This window comes from Colletotrichum higginsianum, chromosome 5 (genome assembly GCF_001672515.1).
Source record: "Colletotrichum higginsianum IMI 349063 chromosome 5, whole genome shotgun sequence".
Classification (NCBI taxonomy): domain Eukaryota; kingdom Fungi; phylum Ascomycota; class Sordariomycetes; order Glomerellales; family Glomerellaceae; genus Colletotrichum; species Colletotrichum higginsianum.
In genome coordinates this window covers 4,037,013-4,054,254 of record NC_030958.1, presented here as the reverse complement: position 1 = coordinate 4,054,254, position 17,242 = coordinate 4,037,013, and the positions used below count along the sequence as shown (strand labels likewise).

The 17,242-nt window shown below is 55.0% G+C and overlaps 4 protein-coding genes across 4 annotated transcripts; all 4 read right to left on the bottom strand.

The window, feature by feature from the left end:
- Positions 1-29: 29 nt before the first annotated feature.
- Positions 30-1,657, bottom strand: CH63R_08084 (PH domain-containing protein; the record flags this gene model as incomplete). The annotated part of the gene is made up of 2 exons (XM_018303058.1): positions 30-1,421; positions 1,559-1,657. 2 exons carry the CDS (start codon positions 1,655-1,657, stop codon positions 30-32), a joined length of 1,491 nt encoding a protein of 496 aa, XP_018157836.1.
- Positions 1,658-3,748: 2,091 nt separating this feature from the next.
- On the bottom strand, positions 3,749-5,885 carry CH63R_08083 (Arrestin; the record flags this gene model as incomplete). The annotated part of the gene is made up of 4 exons (XM_018303057.1): positions 3,749-4,630; positions 4,686-5,448; positions 5,513-5,656; positions 5,821-5,885. The coding sequence occupies 4 exons, from the start codon at positions 5,883-5,885 to the stop codon at positions 3,749-3,751; spliced, it is 1,854 nt and encodes a 617-aa protein (XP_018157835.1).
- A 7,166-nt stretch (positions 5,886-13,051) lies between these two features.
- CH63R_08082 (Catabolite repression protein crec) lies at positions 13,052-15,469 on the bottom strand (the record flags this gene model as incomplete). Its single annotated transcript, XM_018303056.1, is given in 8 exon segments — positions 13,052-13,122; positions 13,181-13,256; positions 13,284-13,463; positions 13,483-13,879; positions 13,933-14,309; positions 14,361-14,528; positions 14,582-15,281; positions 15,465-15,469. The coding sequence occupies 8 exon segments, from the start codon at positions 15,467-15,469 to the stop codon at positions 13,052-13,054; spliced, it is 1,974 nt and encodes a 657-aa protein (XP_018157834.1).
- Positions 15,470-16,062: 593 nt separating this feature from the next.
- On the bottom strand, positions 16,063-16,799 carry CH63R_08081 (uncharacterized protein; the record flags this gene model as incomplete). The annotated part of the gene is made up of 2 exons (XM_018303055.1): positions 16,063-16,153; positions 16,573-16,799. The coding sequence occupies 2 exons, from the start codon at positions 16,797-16,799 to the stop codon at positions 16,063-16,065; spliced, it is 318 nt and encodes a 105-aa protein (XP_018157833.1).
- Positions 16,800-17,242: the final 443 nt, after the last annotated feature.

The following is a 17,242-nucleotide window of genomic DNA, read 5'->3' as shown; positions in this document are numbered from 1 at the left end:
AAGGCGAGGGTGTCGTGCGGTGCGAAGCCTTAGACCTTCTTTTCGTCCACAGGTGCCATCGTAGCAGGCGCAGGTGCAGGCGCGGGAGCAGCCGTGGCGCTCGACGATGGGCCATCAACCGGGCTCAGCAACTCCGGGCTCGCGGTTGGGTCGGCGCCAGTGACACCGGCCTCTTGTACCGAATGGCCAGACTGGGGGGTCGCGACGGGCGCAATCGCAGGCATCTTCTCGTCGGATCCAATAACCGGCGAGGTGGGCGACGATACGGGTTCTGCAGGTCCAGTCGCTCCCGCAACGTTCTTGATGATCTCGAACCACTTCTGTGCGTCGGCAGGGGTGTGCGCCTGGAAAGCCAACTCCGAGGATCCGGTGAGCTTTGAGCTGATCGACTTGCTCCTGTCCTTGCCCTTGACGTTGAACTTGTTTCCGTTGGGAGCTCCAATCACGGCATCGGGCAGATAGATGGACAGCTCGGGCTTGGGATCAACGCGGGCGTTGTCGGAGTCCTTGAACTCGTGCAGGAACTTGGCCGGAGTGACAACGTAGTACCCGGTAGAGTAGCCCCATGAGAGCTTGTTACGCGATTTGCGCTCCAAGGAACCCTCAATGAGAGGCTTGACGGCGGAATGGTCCATGTTGGGGAAGTTGATGGACTCGACTGAGCGCGGGGGGTCGTTGGGGTTGACCAAGCGGTCGCCGCTGCGGGAGACGAAGCCCTTCCACTCGAGGTCGGCCGGGACCCTTTGGATCGCACCCAGCATGTCCGAATAGAGCGCGCGAGTCTTTTCCGCCTGACCGCCGGCCAACTGGATGAAGGCCTCCATTGCTTGCTGGACAACTTCGATGACATGAACCTCGAAAGCCTCGAAGTTATTCTGAACAGCAATGAGGTCGTTCCGGTTGTTGTTCTCCTCCAGGACCTGCTTGTGCAGCCTGTGCAAGACACCTCGGTGGACTACGTAAGGGTCGTCAGATCCGTGCATCTTGCCGCCGGCCGACTCGAAAGCCGCTGTCTGTTGGCCGAGGAGCTCGATGTGCTTCTGTGTGGTGTTGCGGGCCTTTTCGACCTCCTTGGCGCCTTTCTGTGCGCCGTGTGCCAACTCCTTGCCCTTGTGCTTAATCTCCTTGTGCAGGCGCTCGAGGATGGGGAGGACAGAGCCCTTGATGCTCTTTTCCGTCTCGAGATTGGTGTTAATAATCGCCTGAGTATTGGAGCGCATGTTCTCAAAGTAGCCCGCGACGCCGCCAAGGCTCTGGTCGAAGTGGTGGCCTTCTTTCAAGGGGTGGGAGATGACCTTCAGGGCCTTTTCGTACTCTTTGGACTGAGCCCTGTGAATCTTCTCGACAACCTCCATGTAATCCTCCAAGTATCCGACGGCATGTTTCCAAGCTTGAAGACGCTCTGCGAGGAGCCCGGCAGTCTGCGCGTGTTAAGTTAGCCAGAGTCCGGAAAGAGCGCTCGCAGGGGAGTTGATGAGTGAATTGACGAGACTCGGACGATCCATCCGAACCAAGCCGGACTTCTTCTTGCCCAGGGTCGCATGGCAATGGTGCTTACGCTCGTAGGGTCGACATCAGGAACGGCATCGTCGCTTAGGACAGACGAGTTGGTCATAATGGTCCCCGACCTCTGGGGTAAGGTCTTGGTGTCGGCCATGGTTGCGATGTGTTTGTTTCGTTGGGTTTTGTGTGTTAAGTCGTAAAGGGGGCCGTACAATATCGTGGGACGTTATTGGGGATATCCTTCAGTTTGTTTTCAGCTGCTGGTTCGGTTGAAAATAAGAGAACTCGCACGAAAGGGCGAGAGGTTATATTGCTAGGTTCAACGAGCGGACATTAGGTTGCGTCCCATCCAAGCCCACGCACACGCCCCTCGCCAGTGACAAGTGGTAATTTCAACACCCGCCCAAGCTCCCACGGGCCATGCCAGAAAGCGACGAATGACGTTCTCCACCCACGCCAGCAGCCAAATGGCGGCACTAGCGCCTGGCTCTTGCACCGAGATTTTGCTTGCACGACCCCCAAGTGTGGAGCATACCCCCTGTGACGATCTCGACTTTTTAGGGGATACAGGTAACAGGAGGGGAATGTACCCAAGCGTTTTTGCTCCTGCCGACAGACAGCTGCGGCGCTGTTCTGGACTGAGACTTGCGATCATCGACTCAAGAGACCCTACCTACCTGGCGGGAATTCTCTCATCACCATCACCGTTTCCCATTCGTGGCGTCATCGGTCGGTTGTGCAGAGCCACGCTAAAACAGAGAATGGCCAGCAAGCACATTTCTGCAAGAAATGACGTCAAGGGCGAGGTGGGCGGTCCCTTGGTTTTCCAACGCACGATGGCGCTAGATGGGATGACACGATCCCCCCGTCTGTTTCATTATCGACGTTGTTAGTACATTAACTGCTTTTAAGATTTTCTTGCTAACACAAATGTTGACACGAAAACTTACCCAAGGCTACATTGACAAGGGTATCCTTTCCCTTTTTTACAACCTTCTGGGCCAGCAAGCGACGTTGCTACAGACCAAAAGTAACGGCTACAATGACCGTAAACAGGGTTGTGGTCTGGACTCTGACAGATTGAGATTGGGCAGTCAGGCGAATCTCGCGCTCTCAATAATCCAAAAGTCGACCCTTGACCCTTCTTCAGCATCATGAGACAGGATGTGCAACCGAGTCCACAGTCGAGATGCGTTCCAATGTTGTTGAGATTGATCTCCTGCTGAGAGGCCTCCTGGGAGGATCGACTTGTGTTCGCATCACACTTGTGCCACTCCGAATCGTAGACGGTGGTGATACAAATCACGCCCTTGGGAAACGAAGCATTCCATGCCCATGTCCGGGGATCCTGCAGGCTGTGTCGATGCATTTTCGAGGGTCATACATCTGAGCAGGGACGAGCAGAGACAATACCAACGGCCAGCACTAATGCCACAGCTCGTTCCCGTCCCTTTTCCAGCGCAGCTGTTACATGCACAGAGAAAGAATAAGGGTCCAGGCGAAGGAGGCAGACGCAAGCGTCAGCATGCTTCCCAGCCTAGTTTTTATTCAAACATCTCCCGCGCCTATGCCAGGCTACACCATCCTTCGCCCATCTCTGATCGAGGCGTCCGACATCGGCCGGCCACAGCGACATCAACGCCATTCCGGGGGGAGTGGACCCCGCGAACCCCGTGCTGCCTATGCCACCATGTCGGTGTGGCGAGCGCGGCCCTTGCCTCCGAGTTCGTTGTGCCGAGGCATTGCCGTCGGAGGAAGGTTGAACTACGAGCAAGTCAACGATCTGTAGTCTCCCAACATACCGACCCCGTAGTGAAGGACTAATCAGTGATATCACACCTCTTCGACAACGGACACGAGGTGCGCGCTTGGCGGTTTCACGAAACCTCCTATGTTCGGAATTAGATCTTCGTTTTTGTCATATTGGTATCTCGCATTCGACAAAGCCGCGCTCTAAGCGGCGGGTATATCGTACAACCATGAATACCCTCCCCGTTTCGCCCCTATAGTGAATCCCTTTGAAACATTACTCAAACCGTGTCTTTGTGTGTCCGAGCAGCCGATGAGTCCTGGTGCCTTCATGGCGTAAATCTATAACCTGTGAAATTCCAAAAACCCTGTCCCTGGTTGATTTCCCTTTTCAACCTCTCAACGCCAATACCATGCCTGAAGTAGCGCTTGCCGCCCTCTGTAAATCGTTACGTAATCAAATGAGTTGGGTGAAAGAACCGCGAGCCAGTAGCATTCAGTACACCCTCTCCCGTCCTTGAATAAGATGTAGTCGACGGTCATCGTTGCTTTGAACGGCCTGGAGCATATTGCTCATGCTCGCGGGGCGATGCCATGAGCGGTGAGAGCCGCCCGGTGATGTGGGCTCGCTTCCAGCACCCTCATGGGATTCTGGAATCATACTAAGCGGGTCGGCAATGGGAACTTCGCTCGCCGGAGGTGTGTTCGGAGCGCTCATTGCGGAGAAGTAATCTGGGAGCGCATCGCTACTACCTGCACCCCGTCGGAGAGGTGTCTTGACTGCCGTCGTGTAACTAGGCACCTTGCTCAATGTTGCCATGTCGGGAAAGTCGAGATGTTCCGGCGAAGCACGACCTGACGAGTGCGAGTTGGGGTGGTCTTCGGCGCTGTTCTGACGCGTCAAAGCAGTCGAATGTGACTGCGAACTTGCCCCTGTGGGCACGGATGTCGGAGCGGCTACATCCTCCGTAATGGCGTTCAATGAATTGAAAGAAGTGTTGCGATGCGTCGGGTCAAGAGAGACGTTCTGCAAGCGTGACGAGAGAGCGGCAGGGGCGACACCATGGCCATTCATCATGGCAAAAGACGCAAGGTTCTCTGACGAGCCAGCGCGAGACTGGGCGTAGAAGGGGCTGCTGAAACCAGACTGGACGCCCGGGGTCTGCATACCCGGAGTCTGGAAACCCGGGGTCTGAAAACCGCTCATATCGACGTCTTCGTACAGCTGGTCGAGGACGTGCTCGCCGTAACCAGGCGGCGCAATCCTGGTGATCTCGGCCTGGGCGGGTGCACCAGGGGCCTGGTCGACGAGAACTCCATGTTCATCAAGTGGCATATTAGGAGAAATGAAGATCGAGACAGGCAAAGTAGCGCGCAGCTGGGTTTTGTTAGATTGTTTCGGTTGTAGAGGAAACCGGCCGCGTAGAGCTTACCTCAGAAATATGCCCATCCGGGTTCTTCAGGGCGACAACGAGCTTGAGTTTGTGGCGAACTTTGATGCCGTTGTGGTTGAGATCCTGGACACATTGCCGCAGTCTCTTGGGCAAATTCAGCTTCTTCTCCACCAACCATCCTTCCTGCCCAGTGTCTTCGATGGTGTCGTGCCAGTGCTCGTCTCGGTCGACGTCGAACTTCCAGTTGGAAACTTCTCGTTCAGTCCGGTGCTCCTTGAAAATGTTGCCCGTGGGGCCTTGTAATGTGCATTCGCGGATTTCCAACATCTTGACGGTGATGTCTCCCATTTCGAGGCCCTTCAGCAAGGGTGTGAATCGCATCTGAAGCGGGACAGTGGCCCCGAAAACGACGGCCTTTTGCGGAATGATGATGGAGTAGTCAACCTTGTTTGGCCAGATGTTCTCGACGCTCATGGCGTGCAGAAATTCGAGTGCGGCGGGTTCGAGGGTGCGGATGATGCGCAGCGCCTTGTAAGCGTGCAGATCGTAGGCAAGTTTGCCGCGGGCGACAGTAGCCTTGAGCTTGTATGTAATGCTCGCTTCAGGGATGCCTTCGACGCTCTCGGGCGTGTTGCCTGGCAACGTGTACTCGAACGGCCACTCATAATTGCCGGCCGGCAGAACGGTGTTCTTGCCACCGGAGCCGCCGACGAACGGAGCCCAGCGATGTTGGAGCAGGGTGGTGGTCTTGTCGACCTTTTGGCTAGAAACGCCGGACGCGGCCGTTTTGGAATAATCCCACCTATTGAGGGGCGCAGGTCAGCGGACTGATCTGCAGAGAACCGGGAATAAGGAGGGACTCATACGATAGTCGGTGGGTGCCGGTCAATCGGAGGTGGACGTCCTCAATCTTCAGCGGCGTAGGCAGACACAGCACAACCACGCCCTTGAGAACCTGACCGGCAGACTCGTCTTCTCCTCCGCGAAACACAATGAAGTCATTGTCTAATCTGTGGAACAGCCGAAATTAGCGAACGGCGCATGTCAGGAGAGAGACAGATAGGGAGGGAGGGAAAGAGAAAGACATCGGCAGCGAGTGAGACAGGAGAGTCAAAACGAAACGGGATGGGTAGAAAACGTTCATCCAAGAGACGCGGAGCACAAGGACGCATACCTGATCTCAAAGAGCGAAGCAGCATGCTTGCCCGTGACGGTCGAAAATGGGTTGAATGAGGGCATCTTCAGAGGTTGGAGATGACGTAAACCAAGCGATATGCCTGGTCAGAGGGAAACAGCCTGGACATTAGAGAAAGGGAGGTCTGGAGGCGGGCTTGTATTTATCGACGGAGGGTATTTTCTGGGTACGGAGTACATTGATGAAATCAAAGGTGGGCTATCAAGCATGCGCAAGCAAAAAGCTCGCGCATTCACCTCACAAACGGGCAGCCCACCCTCGTCTGAAAGTTCAAGGGTGGGAAGTGGAAAAGCCCACGCCCACGCCCACGCCCACGCCCACGCCTTCGGCCTCGCCCTCGCCCATGCCCGGACGACGACGACGGCCACACCCAAAAAAACCCACAGCCCACGCCCCTCGGTGGATTCGCTCTTGGTGGGAGTAGTGGGGCATCTATGGCCCGGGAGAAAGTGTGTAAAGAGGTTCCTTGTTCAGGGTCCCTTGGACGGAGAAAGGATAAGGAGAGAATGGGATCATAAGAAACCAGGGAGGAGCCCAGGCTCAGCGAGAGCCGGTACGTACTGGGTCTGTCGCTGTACCCGTACACTGCCTCCTGCTCACAGGTACACAGTAAGGTTGCAGGTACCTGCCCTATGTGCTGTAGAATTTTGGTTCAGGATGATGAGGGTTAGTGACAAGCGGCAGCCACCACGCCATTGGCACGATTGTCTTGGGAGGCGGCCCAAAACGGAGCCGAGAGGGCCATGGCGAGCAAGAAAAGAGGAGGCACTTCTAGATGCAAGGCAAGAATGAGGTAAGGTACCGGATGATACGTGCGCTCTGCCCTGTCACAGACTATGTACTTGTACCCAGCCCTGCCCAGTGGGAGGGTACGGGAAGAGAATCCCGACTCTATACCGACCGATACTGTGACAGTCAGATGGAATAGCACACAAACACTCAGCAATCCAATCCAGAGGCTTGAGCCTTCACGAGAAGATGGGTGCTTATCTTCTCTTTGCCCTGTGCGCGCAAGCCGAGACATGGTTTCGGCCTTGGTGCTGTTGGATGCAAAGTGGGATGAATGCCCTCCCTTGTCGTACACCACTCATGCTACGAGCAGAAGGGGGGGTGGGTGAATCATGGTCAGTCTCTCGGTCAAACCAGATATCTGAATAAAGTCATGACGAGCGGACGCGACCCGTTTGTTCATTGTGTTTCCGTATTTTTGGTTTGGCGTGACCCTTGCCAAGCTAATACCCGTCGCGTGTCTACATCTTTGGCGATTATGAAGATGATAGCGCACTTTCACATGAAGTCGACGTTGCAACTAGTTTAATGGATGCTTATGCTGACTGAGCTTGTTGTCTGCCCCTTTTAAAGTTACTGCCAACACCACCATTTCGCTATCTCGCCCTTCCCAGACGAGATTGTGTGCTCGCGTCTTGGATCGGCTAAAGAAAACGCCTGGCTTTTGCCGATTCGGTGTGGTGCATTGTGTGACCGGCTTGGCACCTCCATTGGGCGACGCCCGCCGCAATGCAGACTACCGGGTGTCGTGAGGCGAGCAACTGATCATGGATTTATCCCATTAACAGGTTTCTCGTCAAGTTGCGAATGTTCTCTGTGTTCAAGACTCAGTCGGCCTGCTCCTCTACTACCCTTTTGGCCGGAGAAGAAGTATTTGGTAGCCAGATGGTGTGTGCCGACTCGAGATGAGCAAACAAAAAACAGGAAAGTGACTACGGCGTGCGATGTGGAAAGACCCGAGCCGATGATGAGGATAGCAAAGCGATGAGAAAGTATGGGAAACTCAGCTGGAATCGAAACACAAGGTTCGAGCGCTTGCACTTGCGTGCACCTAATTCGCGCGGAAACATCTTTACGCAATACAAGACAAGTTCGGCACATTCAGTATGCAAATTAAGGTGTCCGCGAAGCCCTACAGATACAGGAATATCTGCCCATTTTTCGGACTGTCGTCGTAACTGCGAAAGAAATAGACCTCAGATGCATCACGCTTTATTGCAGGAAATCCGACAGACGTCCGTCATTGTGTCTTGTGCGGCAAGTCGGCGACTTACGAGAGTTACATGCTGGTTGTCACTCATTCTCGGAGGCTGCTAAAGTCAAGGGACACGAGATCCAAGAGCGTGACACAGAAGAGAGACACAACTGAAGAAGAGAAAATTCACACAGAAAGATTGGGGGTTTTTTCTTAAAGAAAGGAAACACACACAGACGGTGTTACCGCCGCCCTGTTCGTCTGACGGATAAGGCGACGGATGCCCGAAGGACACCCGACGCCACTGATTGGCCCCTGCATGAGTCGTGCGGTGGGATGGAAGCCCGATGGAAGCTGTGGATCCTTCCTTCTTCCCTCTTCCCTTTTCCCTTCCCTTCCCTTCCCTTCCCTTCCCTGTCAATTGTTCCAAGTGACGACGCCCGGTGTAAATCTGATGCGGAAACACAATCAGACGCCCGCTCTTGAAAATTAGCAGAGGCAAGACCGGCCCAGTGGGTCCTCGCGTGGGATGAACGTGGTTCTTGCCCTGGAATCGCGGTCTTCCTTCCGTCTATTACGGAATGCTGCGTACTGGGTGCTGTACGTGCGATGTACACAGCAAGTGTTGTCTCACTGCTGTCTATTCTGCCTCACGACTTGCTGCGCTGCAACTAGCAACATAGATGCCTGCCCGCGCTCGATATCCCTGGCACACCCTCCGCGCGCGCGCACACACACACACACACACACACAATGACGACCTTCAACAGCCACCGTAGCCAAGACGCAACCTTGGCTAACGATAGGACGCCAGCAGACCGCCTCCAAAACGCCATGGTCACCAAACGCGGCTCTGACACCCAGCTCACGAAGCTATGCTATATGTTCACATCGCATAGGACCAAGGCTCGTGAGCTGGACTATCCTCTTCCGATACGGAGGTCATCTTTGTTTATCCTTCTGTCAGTCTCGCCCAAAGCCACCGCCCGTCGTGTCCAGCACGCCACGCTCCTCGTCGCCTGGAGTAGGCAAGATTGGCAACCCCCACAGCCGTTATTGACAATGGACATGGGCAGTGCCTTGAAGACTGTCGTTGGGGTGCCTCCAAGATGATCCTCTCACAGATGCAGCCGGCAGTCATGGGCTTCACCTGTCATGAGACTCGTGAGGCGACCACCGCGGGTAATGAGATGCTACCTACATCTGAGAGACGCCAGCTTGGCCCGCGGTCCGTCGTTGCTTGTTTCAAGCAGCATGTGTAAAATCGAGACCTGCGGCTGCACAAGACGGTCCAAATGCCATGGCTATGGCCATGGCGTCCCTGCAGCTCCAGGTGCACCTGACGACCATAATCTCACGATGTCGTCAAAAATGGGACGGTGATGCTTGCGGCATTCCGCGCCCACTGTCACACGGGGAATCCGGCAGCTCGTTGCCGCACATTTCCCTCCCCTCCGATCCTGCGCCTCATGACAGGCTTGGGTCTGTCTCGCTTCTTGCTGCAGTGAGCAACCGTCTCAGTTGGGGGCGTGACCCCTCCGTATTGGCATCTGCAGGTCGGCGGGAGCCCGATGCAAGTCAATTTATCCAGCTCTTCTGGCAAGCCCGTTTCCACGGGCTGGTCTCCCGCATGCAGCATTTTCAGCAGACAAAGACCTTCCAGACCATCCCAGACCTTACGCCCAGCAGCTAGCCGCCTACTGGTCTGGGCATCGTATTTTAACGGATCTAGCAACCATTGAAAATCCACTGAGCTGACAGTGCTCTTCACACCCCTGCTCGGAACCCGGTTGGCTGCTTAGATGATCGTCGCCAGGAGAGAGAGAGAGAGAACGAAAACACTTTGGCACCTGGACCCAGACCTGGACCGAGCCTTTTGCCATGGCCCGTGACAATATCCTTCTGGACTCCTGAGATTTCGGCGACATCTCCACCGATAAGCACCAGTTATTGGTTGCTTTGGAGCCAGGATCCCTCCGTTTCTCGTTGCAGCTCGAGGCGAAGAGAGGTGTCCGGATCCCAGCACTGCGGCTCTCATTCTCGAGTGCTGGCCTATCAACTCACAGTGTCGCGGTTGTAGCGCTTCCGCCCGCACTTGATCCTGCTTGAGAAAACACTCGAACCTGAGCCAGAAATCAATCCATTACCATACGATTCGGCGGCCAGCACCGTTTGCACTGCAACTCTTCTCCATTCGCGAGGGCTTTGAACCACCAAAAGCCAGCAAGAGACAGGGAACAATGGGTCTCTCACCGACTCGACCATGTGGGGTTTTCGCTGAAATTTCGTCGATGGCGCCTTCAACCCTGCTTCTCTGTCCGATTCCGACTAATTCCCTCCTTTCGGTGGCTGGCGACCAATAAGCGCCGCGCTAGGATCAATGACTCCGAGATAACGACAACTTGCGACGAGCCAAACTTCACCGTGCAGCAGTCCGAAGCCGCACCGAGCCTGGACCTGTGCCGACTTAAATTCGAGATACGGAGGCGAGTTTCGGGCCTTTGCCACGGCAGCATCTCGCAATCGCTCATCGTCCGGCAAATTCCTGGGATCTAATTCTTTTCGGTTAGACTTCCTTGGTAACGCAGGGCACATGTTTGCAGAAAATCATATCGGGGTTGCGTCATCAGTAAACTTCAACCTCAAGACTCGTACAGCGCCCGTTTGACTCAATGAACGATAACCGCAACCACCCGCCGACTCAGTCAAGGTTTCTTGTTATATTGTATGTCCACCGTCGCTATTGCAGTTCCATGCCGCGGGGCTCTGTGAGTGTCCCAAGCTGGCTACGTACGCATCTACGTATTTTGCGGCTCAGGTAGGTTAGACGATTCGTTTCCGCAATGAGCACTTGATACTCAAGTATCCCAGTCGAACAGCCCGCCCAACCTGCGCTGTCTGCGGGCGGATAACTAGCAGGAGCGAGCTCAAGTCATCATCCACCAAGGCTCCGCCTGCAAGGAGCGGTTGTCCCGTCAAGCTAAGATGGTGGGTGCTGTACTGCTACAGAAGGGCCGCAACTTGATGTACAAGGGGTTGAAGGAAGTCCAACATTCCAAGATTTCTCAAGACTACCCTCCGTAGTGTCTCGACGGCCCAGCTCGCCGATTGCCGCAGATGACATCCACAGCCACGGGCACCCACCCAATCAGCCCTGAGGCGCATGCGAATATAGCATCATGCCTGCTCGTGGGCCTCTTGTCAGATCACCCAGCGACCCACTGATATCAACATGACACCCCCTTTTGTGCATGTTTTTGTACCTGGGCTGGCCTGTCTCATCCCAGCGCACATCATGGCCTGAGCATCGTGCACTGCTCATGCCTGCCAGCAACAGGAATCGACTGAGGGTTGTCGGAACTGAGCGGGTGCCGGTCTGACATGATGTTGAGCCGCAGCGTTTCCGTGGTGTTGGCCTCCCCTCTTGCAAGCATATTGTAGCGAGAGTGCGAAAGGCTCGCTGGCAATGGACCGAATGCCCAAACAGACCCATCGTTTCAACAGCAATCGAACCTCGATGATCCATCTCGGGCACCAAAGCTAGGTTGAGTCACGAAGCTTAGCCCCATCTCGAAATCTCGCCAACTACCGCTGGCGAATCCCCACTCGCGCCGAAATCTCCCACCTTCGGCCCTTTGCAGCGGTGAAAAGAAGGGGCCGCGCCGCACGTCTCACACATGTCGAGCGTCGTAGCTACGAACTTTGATACCACACACCCTCTGCCTTGGATCATTTCGACCTCTAGGACGCCTACTTCCGACCACGGTTGTGGAGCTTTCTTCTTCAGCCTTGCCTCCTGGCTCCCGACTTCTCAAGCCCCCTGGCGAGGTTGCACGTATTTAAACCACTCAAAGTGGACCATCTACCCGTTATCTATGGCCCACAGGCGATGGATACGCCAACACCTGGCCATTTGGAGAGGGGCTTCACAAATGCATGGCTATAGTTGAGAGAGACAAATTAAAAAAGGTTTCTGCATTCATACACGTGGATCTCAACACGCCTGCATGCACCTCAGACGCTAGATCAGCATCTGGGCACACACTGCGGCGGTACAGATACTAATGCAAAGTGCACCCTTTGCGGCTGCACCAGCCCAAACAAATAGCCTCAGAAGGATTCGGTCCAACGACCCAAAGCTTCCTTTGCCAGTATTGCTATCAAGGAGCACCGCGTACCGGACTTGACTACATGAGGCCACTTTCAGCGGCATGTGAAAAGGCTCCGCTCACTGGCGGCGACGACGTTAGCAACGAGATGTATTGTATGAGTATCAAATCACTAGTGGGTACGTCGGGAAATTCCTTTCCCTGCTTTTTCAGCAGAAAGCCAATGACCCATCATGGGCCTTTTGAAAGGGGACCATCCGTCTTTCACCTTCGAGAGTTATGGATCGCGTTCCAGAGCATGTGCCGTCTATGTATCTCCTCGGTCAACGCTGCTACACCTTGCGGCCAACCATTCGACTTCCCATCCCGGCTTCTTTTCGTCGACGTGGATCGGGAAGCTCATCGGCCGGTCCATCCATTCCAGTCCATCCCGCTGCCCCTGCCTGGTCTCCGTTCCAGTACGCCACAAACGGCCACCCGCCCGGTTTGTTCCCATTGACATGGGCAGGCGGCAAGGCACCGCGGCGAATAGTGGCCGGCGAAGCGGCGAGCCGAGTGGTGGAACCCCCACGCACCGTGCACTTACACCCATGCCCAAGCTCACGTCAACAGGCATCACCACCCGAAGGACGACGACGTTCAACGCAGGTCATACAGGCCTTCCAATAGAAAATCAGACCACATATATGGATAGGTCAGAGGCGTTGTAGTGTAGTCGCAGACTCCGAATCCCACCACTGAGCCGCATCTTGATTTTCTGCCAGCCGTTGTAAATTCGCGTTTCCAGAACCAGAAAATGAAAAAAAGAGACGGAAGAGAAAAATGGTACCCTGGCTCCTAAGGTCAGTAAGCTCTGACATACCGACCCTCAAATCACATGCCGATCGCGCGTCATGATCATCTCGTTATTCATGAGAGAAGCGCACATCAAGGGTTTATTGAGGCGAAAAGCGTTTCTACACACCCAGGGATTGGGTGATGCAGCATGGGACTGAAACGAGGCACTAAATGCTTGTTGGACGCTGTTCAAGATTATAAAATGTGCAGAGCAATGATGCTTGCTTGGCTAGTCCTACACCCAAGCTCCAATACCGGCAACACAACGGAGACCCGTCGACTAGGATGGTTGGGATGCACCCTCTGTCGGTACCGGGACGTCACTCGGCCTGTTCCATGTCCGGATATGACCTTTGAGCAGTGCATGTTAGCGTAGTGACACTTTCCTGTCGGCACAAGGTCAATTTACCGTTCTTGCAGCTCGTGATGATGGATTCCTCTGTGAATTCAAGCCAGCAGAGTGGGTGGGTATCGACTGCTTTGGACTATAGCGACGGTATCAGCAACCCAACTTCTCTTATCTCTGACAATGGAAAGGTCGAAGCGCAATCTACCGAGACAGGGGGGAGCATGGCGATTCTCGCGCGAGGCTCGACGGGGTGGACGATGCTGCCTTCTTCGTCCACGACGCCTCCAGATAGCGTAGAGTTGGACCGAATTCGACTTGCCGAAGTGTTCGCTGTTTCTTGTCGCTGCAGGGGGTTGACGAACCGTGAGGACACGGAGCCCCGGTGATGGACGGAAGCCTATCTCGACAGTCAGATTTTCCCGTTTCCTGTGTCCCTGGCGCTCTTCGACGCCTGACTCGAGCCGACAACGTACCGCCTTGGGACGGTGCAGCATGCCAACGTTAAAATCCCACAAACACAACCTGCAATCCTCGCCAACACTTCCGAACCGGTAGTTTCTGTCGTCGCAGCGCCACGGGTCGAATGCTACCGATGTCACCCATGACTGGTGACCTTGGCAGCGCGCTACGATGGCCGAGTCCACGACAGACCAGATGGAGATCAGGTCGTCCTGTCCTCCTGTCAGCACGTATTTACCATCCGGAGACCACGTGACGCAGATGAAGCCGCCGTAGTATGAGTGGTAGAGATCAAGTAGTCTGTGATTTGTCAGTAAAGGTTATTCCAGTCTTACATGGCATCGCAAACCCACTCTTCTTTCAAGTAGTCAATGATGCGCAGCGAGCCATCTTCCGAGACCACTGCCAGATGCCGGTTGTCCGGACTGAAGGCAAATGCATTGATGCGCTGGTTCGACAGTTTCCATGATGCCACCGGATTGGCCTTCTGATTCTTGGAGTGAACAGACTTGTTGATCTGGATCTTGAGGTTGTGGTTGACGCCGTTGGTCGAATCGCTCTCTCCATTCGTTGATCCATTTGTTGCTAGTTCATCCTCTGGAGAGAACTGCGCGTCCTCCTTATCCTTGTCGTATACCACCAGCGAACCGTCCATGTGCGCCGCTAGGAAGAGGGACTCGGAGCCGGGAATCCACCTAATCTCAGAGACGGGTGTGCCATTGATGATGCCCTAACAAAGTCAGTACGTCTACCGACCACTCAAGGCCTACATCCGACCTACGTTCTTGTTCAAACGAGTGTATCGTTGCGAAACTGGTTCCCACCAGATAATTTCACCTGTAGAGAACCCCATGATGACATCAATGTGTGCGATGTTCTTGGTGATTGGATTGACGTCGTGGCAGAGGCAGTGAGCCTTGGTGAACAAAATCTTGGTTAAATAGTCGGCCTGGAAACATGTTAATATATATCGCTCGTACCAGTCCGGTTTAGACTCCCAACCTTTGTTGGCGACGACAAGTCCAGCCATTGAAACGCCCGGTTGATGTTGGCAAAAGCAAACACACCGTCTGTAGGCCTTTCCTGTAGTTTTTTGGTCAAACTTTCGTTGACAATTACTCTAGAGATGAACGACGAGTTGCTCTTAGTCATGTTGTTCTTGGGTTTGGCCACTTTCTTCTTGGCCGCTTCCTTGGTACTGGCCGGTGCCAATGCCGTGTTGCCGTCGCCAAACGCCGGAGCAGACACCATGGTCAACGACGTCGGGGGCGCGTCGCTGAGAGAGCCTCCACCCCCATCACTGCTGAGCCCAGCCTCGGTTGAGTATCGGCCCTCGTTGGGGTGTTCTTGTATGTCACCTCCCAGTGATAACGTTGTGGCGGAGGAACCTTTGTAGAAGAAGGGCGGCGGGGCGCGCAAATCGAGGCTTATGAGGGAGAGCTTGGTCCCGGCGGTTGCGGGCTGCGGGCTCGTCGCAAGAGGATTCGGGTTCACGACGGGGGCTTCGGATGGGTGAGGCGGCGGTGTCGCGAGGTGCAGATCTTCCTTTAGCACGTAGGTGCCCTCACCGACCAGGAACTGGTATTCCGGGCCCTCGGGGTTGGTGAGGATGTTGTTTGTCTCGATCATGGGAGCGATGCCGGCGCCGATGGCTCCGTAAGCGCCCCCGTGCGAAGGGTATCGCGGGGGAGGCGGAAGAACACTGGAGAGGTCGCACGAGGCGCAAGTGTCAGCCGCAAGTTTTTCTTGTTCATTCCGAACTTCGTGGGGGTTTGGCCGTCTGCCCGAGGAGCGGGTTGTGGTTGCGCAGCTCTAGGCGTCGCACAGGTGGAAAGGTAGCCAGCAACCCAACTGTGGGCAAGGCAAGGCTTATGGGGATACTCACAACATGGTGGGCTGTTCAATCTATTCGCTCCACAGTCTACGAGCGGTCCAATTGCGGCGACGGCGATTGATTTCGAACTATGATGTCGGCAAGCTGTAGCGCAGAGTGAGAGACTCGCGACGTGACACAATGTTTTGGTAGTGACTTTGGTCGGGCGTTCGGGATGCCTCGTTGGTAGATGGCTCCGCCTCACGTCACTGACTGACGGCGACGGTGGAGGTTCTGGGCTGGGTCTTTGGCGCAGCGGCCGGGGGTAGTGGAGTGTGTCGACGAGAGGAGGCAGATAGCGACAATGAACGTTTTGGGAAGGTCGCACGACCGAGCGACGCTGATGACTTTCGGGGGCGGCTCGATGATCAGACGGCGAAGAGGTCAGGCGGGGTCGTGGACGCCAACGACCAGATGAACTCAGAAACAGCCGCTGTGCCGTGGTGTGCGCAAAATGAAGAGAGGCGTGTCACGAGTATTAATGGAGAGGTGAAGTAGAGGTTGGTAGGTAAGGTAGGCAAGGTTGGTTCGTGGCCCAGGTGTGCCAACCCCAACACAGAAAACACACCTCCTCACTCGCCCTCGAGGCTGCGTCTCGGTGTGGTTCTGTTTATGGTTCGACCCCCGCCTTCCCATTGCCCCGGTGCCATGTCCATCCCCTGGCATGAGCCATCCAACGTGCAGTGGTGGCCCATGAAGTACTATGTAGGCGTGGGAAGGTCAGCCCGGGGTCCGGAGAAGGATTGTATCGATGTGAGTGGTGGAAAGAGGAACTGGAGGGGGGTGGCCAGGGATCCAGCAGTCAACTGTGGGGAGAGCGCGACGCAGTCACATTCGCAGGCGCCAGGCGAGTGTCCCCTGGAGCCCGGGTTTAATCTGGTGAGACTGCTTCCCCTCCTCGGAAGTGTGGGGTAAAAGCCGGAGGAGAATGAAGAGTCCCAGGTCCTCCCTGAGTACTCGCCCGGCGAGACGGCATCTGTCTAGCTACACCGCCAGCCATGGTTGCGGGCACTCGAAGACGACCCCGGAATAGACCATCGTCGTGACGATAACAGCGTTTCGGAAAGTGGATACGCGGGCACGACGTCACTGCGGACTCGGCCAGGTTGGATTGAGTTACCTTTGCATCTTCAGGTTCCCGACCGTATTCCATGTCCGTGTGGACTTTGACGACGTGGAATGTGAACAGTCAAGTGTTTTCTGCTGGACAATGAATGGAATCGTATATTGCTGCCGGGAAGAAACCGACCCAAGAGATAGGTGTTTACGACACACCGGGAAGTTTGAGACCATAGGGTCAAAAATAGCTAGTGACGACGATAAAGACGCAAAGGCTCTAAAGAACATAATCGTTTGAAACTCTTGAGGAAGACACTGAGAAAAGACAGCTAGCTGCAAGACAAGACGACGCTTAAGATCCGAAGTGCCTGGGCGCAAAATGAAACTACGCTACATCTTGCGGTTGATGCTTTGTAGTTCAACAGCGTCTTCGAGGAACTCATAACCAATCAATTCGCGGTGTTCAACGGTGTAGGTTAGAACTCAAAACTACAGTCAACATCCAAATGTCTTACTTCCCTCTTCTCAGTCGTGCAACCACTAGCGAGATTGCCCGACTCATCCGTTCTGCCTTATGTAATCCACCGACGCTCCTTGGCTGGCCGTCTTTCGCTTGTCACGTCCGAGTTTCAGCACTGATACGCTCATCGGCTTTTCTTCTCAGCGGGTCTTGCATCGTCACGCGTGCTAGTGCCGCCGAGCTACCAGTGTCTTCCAGCGGTGTCCCCCAC